The sequence below is a fragment of the Rutidosis leptorrhynchoides genome, chromosome 9 (assembly GCF_046630445.1).
Source record: "Rutidosis leptorrhynchoides isolate AG116_Rl617_1_P2 chromosome 9, CSIRO_AGI_Rlap_v1, whole genome shotgun sequence".
Lineage (NCBI taxonomy): Eukaryota > Viridiplantae > Streptophyta > Magnoliopsida > Asterales > Asteraceae > Rutidosis > Rutidosis leptorrhynchoides.
The window spans coordinates 115,224,811-115,239,374 of record NC_092341.1 but is presented as its reverse complement, the minus strand read 5'-3'; the positions used below and the strand labels follow the sequence as shown (position 1 = coordinate 115,239,374).

Genomic DNA, 14,564 nt, shown 5'->3' with positions numbered 1-14,564 from the left:
CAAATTCGACCCATTTGCACTTCCAAGCACGAAACGCGCCCAAACTAACCAATAATCACTAACACGAGTGAAAATGGTCCTAACACGCCAATTAAACCCGAACACAAGTGTTAAACACGTGTCATATCCATTTTGACACCAAAACCCTAATTTTGACCCATTTCAAAATTAGTTAGCCAAACTCACCCAAAAGAGTTTCAACACTTCCATAATCACTAAACCTAGTGATAAAACTCAAGATCAAACCCTAATCAAGGCTAAAACATCAACCAACCCAAAACCCGCCAAGTGACAAGATTAACAAGTCACCATGAACCTACTGCATCATCTAAAAGGGTTTCACAACAATCTAGCTCAAAACCCTAACTTGAACATCAAATCTAACAAATGAAATTCGGAGTTTGAGCTTACTAATACCACCACAACGTTGCTAGGAGCGAGATGAACAACTTTAGAACCCGAGCTTTTGCGAGAATCTGACTCCTTCTTCTCCTAATCCGCCTCTCTCTCTCTAAAACCCTCATCTCTCTCTAGATAAGGTTGAGAGTGTTTGTGAGGATGAAATATCATCCACAAATGACCAAGGAACCAGCCTTGAAGGCTCCAAACCAGCATCCAAGTGAATTTACCATTTTACCCCTTTTTAATTAATTAAAACAGCTGGCTCGACAGACAGTTTGGACGGCGTCCCGAATCTTGGACGGCGTCCTGTCCTTCTTTGCTGGACGGTGTCCCGAAGGTTGGACGGCGTCCCGATCTACTGCAAAATCAGAAACAGAAACAGGGTCTTACAACTCTCCCCCACTTAAACACGATCTCGTCCTCGCGATCTGTAACACGTAACCGAACAGACCTCACTCAACGGTCCTCAAACATAGCCCCAATCCGACTTTCCTAAGCAATCCTTCCCAATGAATCGCCTTTAACAACTAAATCGTCACATGCGATTTATCAATTCACAATCCCGAGCACTAAAACCATGCTCATTCCCTAACGTCGGGAAAAACTCAACCAAATCTCGAACCGAGATATCAACCCCTTAGCGTACCCTTACCGAGTTCAATGCTAAAAGCAACCAAGTCTCAATCTAAAGTCAACAATCCGAACGTTGAAGATCGAACCACATGAATCCTTACGGATTACACTTACCACTAAACATGCTTCGTAGTGCACAATACAACCATACGCAACTACCGTAACATCATAACAAACGGTTAAAACCAATAGCACCCAAAATGACTATGGCAATGCTAATCCAAAGGTGTACCAAAATCGACCATTCGTCACTCCTGTAACAGCATGTGAACGAAGCACGGCTATCGCATCACTAATCCTACAACATGGTTCTCACGACCCCACCATCGGTGTATAAATCAACCGATAGTTCACACAACATGGTCCTTACGACCCCACCATGGGTGCATAAAACAACCAATAGATCAAATCACACGGTCCTTACGACCCCACCATCGGTGTATAAAACAACCGATAGATCACAACTCAACATGGCCGAAACAACCCGAGCCTGAACACATATGGAGGATGGTCGAAACAACCCGAACCTTAGTGAATTCGCACAACCCAAAATTCACCTACCCAATCCATATATCTCACAATGAAATGACCGCACAACCCGAGTCATCGTGAATACGCACAACCCGATATTCACTACCACCGCCAAATAGTATAACCGAGGATGGCCGTACAACCCGAGCCTTAGTGAATCTGAACTACCCGACATTCACTACCTCAAACTATGAGTCCAACCAACAGGGACAATCGTACTACCCGAAATATTGTGAATACGAACAACCCGATATTCTCGTCCCACAATACAACTCAGGAATGGTACTTGCATTTCCCACCGGTACTCGCATTTCCCGATAATGTTACACCATACCGACATAACACTACTCCCTTGATGAAGTCAGCGGACCCCGATGGTCATGCTCCACCAATCTCAACACCGGATGAAGTCAGCGGACCCCGAAGGTCATGCTTCACCGATATCACACCTCGCTCATGATGAAGTCAGCGGACCCCGAAGGTCATGCTTCACCAATCGCATACTCCCATGATGAAGTCAGCGGACCCTAAAGGTCATGCTTCATCAATCAACGCCCTTTTGGCCTCGAACGACGAGTAGCGTAACATCGCGCTCTGCTACGCCATAGTGAATCCTAACGGATACCACTAACCATTCACACACTCGATCAAGAACCACCTATATCAAACATAGGCACAAGACAATAATTCTCTAGAAGAGAATCCGACACACACCTCCCTTAACCGAAGGATTTCACCTTGCTCACCAAACACGTCCATTATCTCTCAACGAGATTTACCACATTACCACCTCGGTGATAATTCAAATCCAAACCATAAGTACAATTTATCCGAAATTGTAATCTACCACAAATCGACCAAAACCAGGTCTCGACAACATTTTCCGGATCTACCAAAAGCATCATCCGAAATCTCACACTAAACTTCCTCGTGCGGAAGTGTAACTCCACCACTTGAAACTATGTTCCATATCCGCACCTCGTACAACCGTACAATGCTACCAAAGGTAGACTTTACCAACAATTGGGTTCACACGACCCATCACCATCTCTTGCACCAGCCTTGAGCACACGAAGGATTTCAATCAATCCTTAAACACTTCGAACAAAAAGTGTACCACGATTACACAAACCACACCCTCGCAATCATCCAATTGCTCTAGTTTGTCAATTTCCACCTAGTCACTCATGTACCTAAGGGTTTCACTCCGGTACCCTAAGTACAATGTAACCACCACACAATCGGAGTCGAACACCACGCTAGTAGGTATAAAAGAGGCACCTAATGTCGCGTCACGTAGACTCCTTTACCAACGTACATCGAGATCCAAAACACTCGATTTCAAGGGTTTCATCCCACCCATCGAACCTCATGGTTCATCAACTCCAACATACAAGCGAACACGCGCTTAACAATCGAACACCAAAACCCATTTCCATTGCTTGGTAGAAACATTTCCCAAATACTAAGGAATGCTTGGTTACACCAAGTCTTACGCCCTTCGTCCAAAAATCAATCATTACCATAGGGTACTTCCATTAGGAACGTCACCCTTAATAATAACATGCACAACACAATGCAATAACAAATCCGAACTTAAACGCCACATAAATAAATATTCAAATGACATATTTATTAAAATGAAACGTACCTCAACGTCTCCTTGCGGCATTTGCCGCCAACTCGGGACAATCCGGCTTGCGATGCCCCTCCTTATGACAATAGTAGCACACCCCGTCATCACTTCTCGGCATTGTGCACTCCCACAACTTGTGGCCCCTAATACCACAATTGAAACATCTAGGTGCACGAGAATCCACCGTGCCTTTTCCCACATTACCCGTACTCGCACTTGCACCCTTATTTTTCTTACCCGGGGCGCCGTACGAATCAACCCTCCTCTTACTTGAAGGTTCACACATCTTTGATCGCGTATACGACTCGAAACCTCTAGTCAAGTTGAATAATTCCGCAAACGATTTCGCTTGACCCCGACTAATTTTACTTTTCAAGTCATCATTCATGATCCGATAGAAATCCCCCATTAACAAACGATCATTACCCAAATACTCCGGGCAAAAACGAGCCTTCGCCATAAAGGTCGTCTTGAGAGTATTCAAATCCATAGATCCTTGTCGCAAATTTCGCAACTCATTACGCAATTCCCACAAATCGGCCAAAGTCCGGAACTCCTCGAAGAATTCCTCCTTAAACTCATTCCACGATAAGGCCATAAATGTTTCGCCACCGACAAGATCAATCTTACCATCCAACCAATCCCTCGCCCTACCCCGCAACAAACTCGTAGCGAGTCTCGTCTTTTTCTCGGGAGGGCAATCAATAGTACAAAAACACCCTTCAACATCCGAAATCCAAGTTGTGCTTACCAAAGGATCCGGTTTCCCGTCATACATCGGGGGTTTAGTCCTCATGAAGCTCTTAAGACAACGCTCCATTTCACTACTACCCCGAAATTCGGAATACTTCCTATCCATTTCTTCTCGAAACGCACTCATTTGCTCCGCAACGGCAGCCGCAACTCTAGAGTTAAACTCCTCGTCATTCGTCTCGATCTCGTTTCATGTCGTCATTCTAAAGAATGCAAAACGATTAGTCCACGAACGTATAAAACAACACGCATAACACCGCCCCATCTTGCTCAACACTCGTCGTACCTCACTGGTTAGACACGATTTGCACCCGTAATAAGGTTTGCAAGTCCTTATTACGCACACACGCCGTATCGACTTGTTAGTACAACGACCGTCTCGCTCGATGTTATAAACAAACACAAACAGAATTCTACGCGATATAACACACGCGAGAATTATCATCACAACACAAATAATATATTAATAATATCCGCATTACTAATATAAACGTTAGTCAACCTATAATCAAGGCACTAACTAAACCCATTCCGACCCGTACTCCTACAAGTCCCGCACAAAATTTAGCACACACAAAAGTCGAAGTCTAGGCACCTATCTCAAGTCACCTAAATCTCTTAGACCATGCTCTGATACCACTTGTAACAACCCAACCCGTTAACCTTCCGAAAATGTGCCTAAAAAAAAAAATTTGCGGAGCAGTTGATCTGGACGGCGTTCAAAAGCTTGGACGGCGTCCAACTCTTAATACTGGGACGGCGTCCAGCCATCTGGGACGGCGTCCAGATGTACTAAAACATTCTGATCAGTTTACAAACACACGCGGGCGAAGAACTCGCTTCCCGACACTTTTAAACCAAAACACTTTCATAATATATTACAATAGTTTAAACTAAGAGTTTTTCACAATAAAAACCGAGTTTTACGACACCGGGCCCACATCGACCCAAAATACCACAAGTGACTATTTCGACCCATTAGTTTATACAAAAACATAGACCGAGCATGGAATTGGGGACACGCTACCCAATCCTAATCAAATCCAAAAGCAAGTCTTCTAAAGCAACTACGCAAGTCCACTAGTCCCCGCGTTTACCCGAGCCACCACATCCGTGCAATCTATAAAAATGTAAACAACGAGAGGGTAAGCTAACGCTTAGTGAATAATAATATACTACATACATATATATGCATAAAATGAAATGCGCATCGCTAACACACAAATACGAGCCACATACCGCAATCCAAGCATAACTAAGCAATGTTATACCTAACGTACCACCAAATCAAACCGCAAGATTAGTTAAAACAATATAAGTAAATACGCGTACATAAATGGGTAACCAAACTACAAGGTTAACCCCTTAACCTCAATCATACGAACATTGGCTGAACAACCCGAGCCTTAGTAAATTCGCACAACCCGAAATTCACTCCTCCACCAATTCAACAACCGAGGTTGGCCGTACCACCCGAGCCTTAATGAATTCGCACAACCCGAAATTCATTACCTCATCAATAAGATGACCGCACAACCCGAGTCATCATGAATCCGCACTACCCGAGATTCACTTCTCAATACCAAAACCCACGGTCACGGGATTATAAAATCCACCACATCGGGGTCATCCACATCACAACAATATCAACCCTTCGCCATTGGGGTTATAACATCCAAATCACAACCACGTGTGATAACGTGCACACAAAACGTGCATCACACTAAAGGTGATCAACCAAAACGCACAACCGTGCCAATTGGACTCATACAAAAGTCCATCAAATCCACCTATATGTGAAGTGAGCTCTATAACCGAGAATCACTTCACCCGACCTGCACCCATCCTACACATACATATGCATATAGGATATTAACACTCACCTAGTCGTCTTGATGAATGCTTCCAAGTAAACCGCAACGCGTCAAATGGAAAGTACCTATTCCATTATCACAAACACAACAACACAATTAGGGTTGACTTACAAACCAACCCAATTGACACCTAGTGCAAATTCGACCCATTTGCACTTCCAAGCACGAAACGCGCCCAAACTAACCAATAATCACTAACACGAGTGAAAATGGTCCTAACACGCCAATTAAACCCGAACACAAGTGTTAAACACGTGTCATACCCATTTTGACACCAAAACACTAATTTTGACCCATTTCAAAATTAGTTAGCCAAACTCACCCAAAAGAGTTTCAACACTTTCATAATCACTAAACCTAGTGATTAAACTCAAGATCAAACCCTAATCAAGGCTAAAACGTCAACCAACCAAAAACCCGCCAAGTGACAAGATTAACAAGTCACCATGAACCTACTTCATTATCTAAAAGGGTTTCACAACAATCTAGCTCAAAACCCTAATTTGAACATCAAATCTAACAAATGAAATTCGGAGTTTGAGCTTACCAATACCACCACAACGTTGCTAGGAGCGAGATGAACAACTTTAGAACCCGAGCTTTTGCGAGAATCCGACTCCTTCTTCTCCAAATCCGCCTCTCTCTCTCTCTAAAACCCTCCTCTCTCTCTAGATAAGGTTGAGAGTGTTTGTGAGGATGAAATATCATCCACAAATGACCAAGGAACCAGCCTTGAAGGCTCCAAACCGGCAACCAAGTGAATTTACCATTTTACCCCTTTTTAATTAATTAAAACAGCTGGCTCGACAGACAGTTTAGACGGCGTCCCGAATCTTAGACGGCTTCCCGATCTACTGCAAAATCAGAAACAGAAACAGGGTCTTACAGGAGCGTACCAGCGTATCCATCCCTTCATTAATAGGTGCGGATTATTTGAGATCGGAAGTTAATAGAGCCATGAATATTTACCGGGTAATACTATCATGTAGGGTCCGAGTAATTGTGGCATTTCCCTTAAGCTGCAAATTTGAGCTATAACAATTATTTAAATGATAAAATGAACAAGTGGAATTTTTTAGACATTTAAGTCTCTACATGCTTTTGAATGCAGCATTATATTATATTGTATATAGTGATATAATTTATAAGTTGCTTTAATTAAAAAAAAATAACGTTGAGATGGCAAATACTGTAGTATCTTACAGTTGTTACCTATATACCAGTTATAAATATAGGTATGACCCTTTTATACCTATACTGGGTGTTGTCAAATGTAAATATGATGTGTATGAAATCTGATGTGTATGATGGATGTGTGTGGCTTCCTTAATTTTTATTTTTTTTTACCTTTTACTGAAAAAATATGCTGATTGGATGTGCTTATTTAATTTTTATTTAGCAACCATATTTCTACTTATTCCAATGGTTGTATTAATCTGTAAGTTTCTTATCGTGTAAAAGCATCATACTCGGTAGGGACACTCTTTTTTGAGAAGACTGCTGGAGTGGATATCAAAGCTTCAAGGATAGGTTCCCCATACTCTACACGATGGAAGCAAAGAAGAATGTGACCATCAATGAAAGAATCAGATGTGTTGGATCAATGCTAGAGCAGAATTGGGAGTGAATTCGTGACTTTTCATGAAGGGTAACAAGGTAACTGGAAGACTTAGTGACTCCATTACCACTTAACATGTTCAGAAACCAGGTATTTGATGAGTAGAAGTGGTGCTCAAGCAGTGATGGTGTGGTTAAATCTAAAAACTGTCGTCACTCTTAGATGACCACATTCTGACCAAATCTAGGGAAGCAAGAAACTACTGAAAACGAATTTCTACCTCAATCTTTAGCATAATTTCTCCAACAAATAACTATTTATTTCTATTACTTCATTCATCATTTTCTTTATGATATATTTTTATCATTAAATTTTTCTAATGGAGTTTATAAAAAAAATTCATGCAGGCAGATAAATTACACACCCTTACTACATATAAGGAGCTTCAGAGTATACTAACATTAAGACAAACTGTTTTCGCTATGTATGCAGTTAATAAACATGTCAAACGATTACAATCTTGGTCTAATTTTTGACCAACCACATTTATACTTAAATCATTCAATGTTTATTTTTTACACAATGTTAAACTTATATATATATATATATATATATATATATATATATATATATATATATATATATATATATATATATATATACCTTTTGTTTTTTATATTTTAGCTTCTTAGATTTAATATAAGATAACTAACACTACTACTTTAATTTGATACATTCATTACAAATTTCTTTAGATACTATAAGGAATGGTGTTCAACATTTGACAATCTTATCTTAACACTACAAAGGCAAATATCGGCAAACAATTCCGATGAACACATAGAGCCAATAATAAAAGTTATGAACGATAATTACACTGAGCTATTACAACTTAAGAGAATATCTGCGAAGACATGTGTAATGTCTATACTCAACAACACATGGATGCCGCAAGCATTAACATCTGTTATGTGGATTGGTGGAATTCGTCCATCAGATATCCTTACGATTAGACTTACATAATCCTTTTTTTTTATATATAAATATATTTACCATGAACTACATATATTCTAACTAAATGAAAACTAAACTATTGCAGCTAATATTGAATCATGTGGAATTGTATACTAATTAGTCGGAGTAAATAAATTTACTGAAAAAAACTACAACCAAAGATGAAAACAACATCTCAAATAAAGTTGATTTGTTGAAACAAAATATATCACAAACATTTGTTGGACACTCATTTGTTTATAAAGGCGATGATCCGGCTTCGCCAAAATATCATAACCAAATGTTTGAGCAAATTGGAAAGTTGTATATCATGCAAAACTATTTAACAGAGGTAAGATACTAACATTACCATCTATAAGCACAATTAAAATTTGTATGAATTCTAACTTATTCGTTTGACATTTCAGGCAGACAAGTTGCGATCTAATACCTTTTCTACAATGTAAAAAATTATGTATACAAAGCAGAAGGCTTACGCTATCTTTATAATTCATCAGCACATCAAGATATTGGAAACGTGGAATAACCTATGGGAAACAAGACTAAAGTTTTAAATTAATATACACTATTCTGTTTTTCATGTAGATATTGGTTTTTTGTTTCTACTTTGCTCAATACCTATATAGAATTATTATCTACATATGGAAGTCACTACAAGACATACAAAATTTAGAAAATATTCAGATTTTCTCACGTAGAATAAATACCCGCTAAATCCAATAAAGTAGCCCCGCGAATTCGCGGACACTAAGCTAGTTTTCATTTATTAAAGTAATAACTGTAATATTATATAAATCTACATATTGACATAGGGGCAGGATCAATGGGGAAGTAACCAATCGGGGGGAAGCGGGGGAAGCAAATATTTTTTTTTCGTTTTTTTGAAATTTTTTTTTCCGGCATCAAGATCACACGAAAATATGAACATTTAGAAGAGACACTTCGGGATGAATGTTATTATTTAGGCGGGAAAACGATCGACAAAAATAACATTCAAGATAATATTGTTCGTGAAGAATATGAACGTTTTTTTTCTTCATGTTTTGTGAAGTAAAATTTAGCCCGATTTAGAGTTTAGGGTTTAGGATTTAGGGTTTAGGGTTTGGTGTTTTGGGTTTCTTCCATAAACCCAAAACACCAAACCCTAAACCCTAAACCCTAAACCCTAAACCCTAAACTCTAAACCGTTCGTGTTAAAAACTCAATCTAAATCCTAAATCTAAACCTTAAATCTAAACCCTAAACCCTAAATTTCTAAACCCTAATATCTAAACCCTAATATCTAAACCTCAATAGCTAAAACCTCAACATACGCTCGAAAAACACGATAATTGTTATATATTACTTCTTCGAGCGTTTTCCCGCCAAAATAAAAACATTTATCACAAAGTATCTCTACTAAATGTTCATATTTTCATCCCATCTATAATGTTCGTGAACAAGGTTTTTTCAAAAAACGAAAAAAAAAGTTTTTGCTTCCCCCTCTTTCCCCCGATTGATTACTTCTCTTTTGATCCTACCACTATTGACATATATATAATTGAAAATATAAGAATAACATTTGGTAACAACAAACCATATTAGTTTATCCAATATGACATTAACAAATCATGAGGCTACGCTACAATGTTGGATTTAAATTCTAAATAAGGAGTAAATCAAATAAGCATTCATGTTCGATTGCTCAACCAAAAAGTAAGCACAAATTTAGAAGAATAAAACTAACAGATCTTTATTTCTAAACCCACTATATTATACTTGCACCTAGCAATTTAAATTTTACACCCATATCAATAATCTGACTCAAATGAATGGAGGTAAGGTTATAACTTGGCCCAAAGATAAGTATGTATTGTGAAATTGAATGGGGTCAAACAATTCAAGTTTTGATATTCAACTGCCATACACTCCAACTATACTTCATTTGCATCCCACTATCACAGTTGTAACTTAGCATCACCATTTTTGTGCGTGTTTGAAACACGGAACTTGATTCAATTTTTTTCATGGAATTCCATATCTCGTCTTTATCTTCAAGAGTTGCATGCGGATTTCTACTTACAACGATGCTCCTCATTTGTGTTTGGAAGCCGCTCTGTTGTTTTCTAAAGGTATTGTAGCTAATAAAACACTCAAATAATATTCTTTTAGCCAGCTTATCACTAAATGTTAGGATTAGTAGGATCCAACAAGACGGGTGATTTAAACCAATCACTCAACCACAAACGACAAACAATATTGCTAAAGCATATAAACGATAAATAAAAGCATCAAAACAACGCGAGATTTAACGTCGTTGTATCCCAACTCCAAAACACGGAGAATGATTATTCCAAGGGCGCAAACCAACGATTATTTAATACGGAGTATTTTTTTGTGCACATAGGTTACAGGTACATAAGGATGTATTTATAGAGCTAAACCTAAGACGAATTAGACTCAAACGTGAACTCTTAAACGCATTACAATTTCCAGTCGCCCGGAGGCACGTTGCGGTCGGGATACATGCTTCGCGGCCAGGATCCGCATCAAAACGGAAACTTTCCGTTGTGAGCCTTCCTATTCTTTGTTTAATTCGAACTTCACACTCAACACTAAATTCCTTCAAATATTTCGGAGATGGTAGATATGTAGCCTTTCTATGCTCAAGATGTTTATTTATTTACACTTGGACTATTGCAATCAAACTTCCTTAACCTTTATTGGAGAGAGATCACAAGTGTCACTCTAATTTGAATGACACTTTTTCAACATTGTTTTTAATACTTTGATCAAAATTTAAATTCTTTAAAACTCCTTGGTGTCATTGTCATTCTAATGTTCACCGTAGTTTCGCCAGAATCTAGTAAGACAATTGTTTACATCTAAATTACAAATCACAAGTGTCTAAAACTGATCAATCAATATGGTATCTTTTAAAATCTTCTTTTTATACTCTTAGCCGCCTACTAAGACCATATCTACTCCAAACTCTTTGGTAACAAACACACAAAAATGGATACAGTCATTGCCACAAGTGAGAAGAAGCCTCATCTCATATTTGCCCCAGTACCAGCACAAAGCCACATAAAGGACATGCTCAAACTTGCAGAGTTTCTTCACCACAAGGGACTACAAATTACCTTTGTTAACACAGATCATATGCACAAGCGTTTGCTCAAATCGGGTGGTCCCCACTGCCTCGATGGTTCATCAAGTTTCCGCTTTGTAACGTTTCCTGATGGCATTTCTCACACTACTGAAGACGACGATGGCTCGATACCACTCTTTTATTATGTTGAAACCACCTTCTTGACTCCTTTTCTTGATCTTGTGAAAAAACTTCCAACGCGTCCTACTTGTATCATCTCCGATGGATTCATGTCGTCTTTTACCATTGAAGCTGCACAAAAATTAGGTATCCCCATCATGCTTTATTGGACACTTTCGGCTTGTGGCTTCATGGGTACGTACCAGATCAAATCTCTCATCGAAAAAGGACTCGTACCACTAAAAGGTTAGATTTTTATGTGAATCTTAGATAGATAAAAGTTGCATGAAATGATATTTTTCAAACAGATGATGTGTATTCTGGCCATTCCTATTTCACTTTTTAAATTAGTACTTAGACCATTTGTAATGATGATTTGTACTGATCGCGGTGAGGTCTTTTTTTGGATGATGTTGACGTGATAAAGGTGGTCCTACAAAAAAGTTCACTTTTAGACACTTACTTTATTTTTACGATTTAAAATGTGAATAATTTGACGTGTTGTTGACATCTATGAAGTGTCACAAAGTTTTTGATACTTAAAAGCATCAAAAATTAAAACTCATTTACACTTAAGTGTCAAAAAGTTAATAACACTAAAAAAGGTTTTAACACCATATTTTTTCACATTTCATATTTTTGACAACATATTTTTACAAGCTATCAATTTGGTGACATTTATTGGTGTCAAAAACTTGTTAATTTATACATATGTTAAGCCTAAAAAAAATGAAAGTGTTAAAAAATGAACCTTTATTTGTAGTGATAGTATTGGTAAAAAGGGAAGGAGAGGGAAAGGTGTTAAAAAAGGAATATCAGTGATGAGTCAAGATAGGATTAAAGTTGGATGAAAATAGTGTAAAAGATAATAAAAAAGACAAAATTACTCAACACACCTCAATTATTGTTTCGAGCTTGGAGCAAGCACGCCATAACTTTCTTCTCCCAGAACGCCATGCAAGAGGCGTTTTTAACGCCTATTTGTCCACAATTTTGCCTCATAACGTACGTGCACTAAATAATCTTAAGTTAATATTGCCCTTTTTTGAAGCTATATAGAGTATAAATTATTCATTTTAAGTGAATTGAAGTCCAAAGAAAATAAACAGTTCCCCTTGTAGTTACTATCGTATAGCATGTTACGTTCCTCGTATTAATCTCTTTATGCAATTTGTTTTTATATGTACGAAATGAAATAATAATAGTTATTCATGTAAACAGATGAAAGCTACTTGAAAGGTGAGTTTTTAGAAACTACAATTGACTGGATTCCCGGGATGGAAGGAATACGGATAAAGGATTTGAACACCATCCTCCAGACTACTGACCCAGACGATCTTATATTGAGAATTTGTATTGAATCTACACAAAATTCCCACATTGTTTCGTACAATATCTTCCACACATTTGACGCTTTGGAACCTAGTATTGTCAATGCTCTTTCATCCATGTTCTCTCAAATTTACACAGTTGGCCCTATGCAGTTTCTACTTGATCAAGTACCAGAATATGAAAAACAAACGGAAATGTCAAATTTCAGCTCATATAGCTTATGGAAAGAAGAACCAACATGTTTTGAGTGGCTCAAATCCAAGGAACCAAGGTCTGTTATTTATGTAAATTTTGGAAGTTTTACAGTTATGTCAATGGACGATCTCATAGAATTTGGTTGGGGACTCGCTAATAGCAACCACTGTTTTCTTTGGATAATAAGATCTAATCTGCTCGTTGGTGAATCTACAATTTTGCAACCTGAATTTGAAGAACATATAAAAAAGAGAGGCTTTATAGCAAGCTGGTGTTCACAAGAAAAGGTCCTGAACCACCCTTCAATTGGAGGGTTCTTGACTCATTGTGGGTGGGGTTCTACCATCGAGAGCTTGTCGGCTGGGGTGCCAATGATATGTTGGCCTTATTTGTGGGACCAGGTGACTAATTGTCGTTATATATGGAAGGAATGGGAGGTGGGACTGGAAATGGGAAAAAGTGTTAAAAGGGAAGAAGTTACAAAGCTTGTTCAAGAGTTAATGGGAGAAAAAGGTGACAAATTGAGGGACAAGGCAATGGAGTGGAAGGAAAAGGCTCTTGCAGCAACCGGTACCAACGGTTCCTCGTCGTTAAGTGTTAACAACCTTATCAAAGAAATCATTACGCTATCAAGAAACTAGATCTTTTCTTACAATATAGTTCAATGGATGGCAACTACAAATAGGGTGATGAAAAATCATGTACACTACTAATTTGGTGTAACCAGCCATTGATATCCATGCAAAATGTTGTTTGTGTTCTTTTAGTTGTACTTGTTGTTTTGTTTGAAGCACGTATGTAATATTCGATGTTGCATGATGTATGCTAATTGCTTATTTGTAGTTTGTTCACCTGCTCATCCACTAAACTCATTTGTTTACTTGGTATCTTCACCCTGTATCTGAAGCATGAAACTTGATTCAATGTTTCTCATACCATCCCAAGGACCCAAATCTTGTCTTTATTTTCCAATATCTACATAAATCAATCTCCATGCAAATCCCCAATTCCTGTTTATATTTTGTCTTTGTTACATTTTCAAACACTATGAAATAAATGTAAGGAATTATGAATCCCAAATTGATCACCAATTACAAACCTATCAACAATAAACAAATAGAACAAGCATAAACAATAAATATAGTAATGACACAAGGATTTAACATGGCTATAACTCAACTTCAATCGAATGGAGACATGCGCAAACCAGTTATTTTTCTTATTAATTTTATACAAACAATTTATGAGGCTAGAGTTACATTATATATATGTAAATCATATAGTTTCCTAATCGAAATCAAACTTCCTGCGCAAGTCATCCACGCAATACACGAATCACACTAAGCGATCCGCGAGACCCCTCACGTGGTCCGCGAGACACCTGTC

At 38.1% G+C, this 14,564-nt stretch overlaps 1 protein-coding gene across 1 annotated transcript; it reads left to right on the top strand.

The window, feature by feature from the left end:
- The first annotated feature begins 11,388 nt into the window (after positions 1-11,388).
- Positions 11,389-13,967, top strand: LOC139866953 (UDP-glycosyltransferase 85C2-like). The gene is made up of 2 exons (XM_071855256.1): positions 11,389-11,897; positions 12,873-13,967. Exons 1-2 carry the CDS (start codon positions 11,396-11,398, stop codon positions 13,817-13,819), a joined length of 1,449 nt encoding a protein of 482 aa, XP_071711357.1. The 5' UTR covers positions 11,389-11,395; the 3' UTR covers positions 13,820-13,967.
- The last annotated feature ends 597 nt before the right edge of the window (positions 13,968-14,564 follow it).

Excerpts from the sequence above, each read along its gene's own strand:
- LOC139866953 (XM_071855256.1), top strand. The coding sequence starts at position 11,396 with ATGGATACAGTCATTGCCACAAGTGAGAAGAAGCCTCATCTCATATTT. Across the intron at positions 11,898-12,872 it reads AGGACTCGTACCACTAAAAG|ATGAAAGCTACTTGAAAGGT; the intron begins GTTAGATTTTTA and ends TCATGTAAACAG.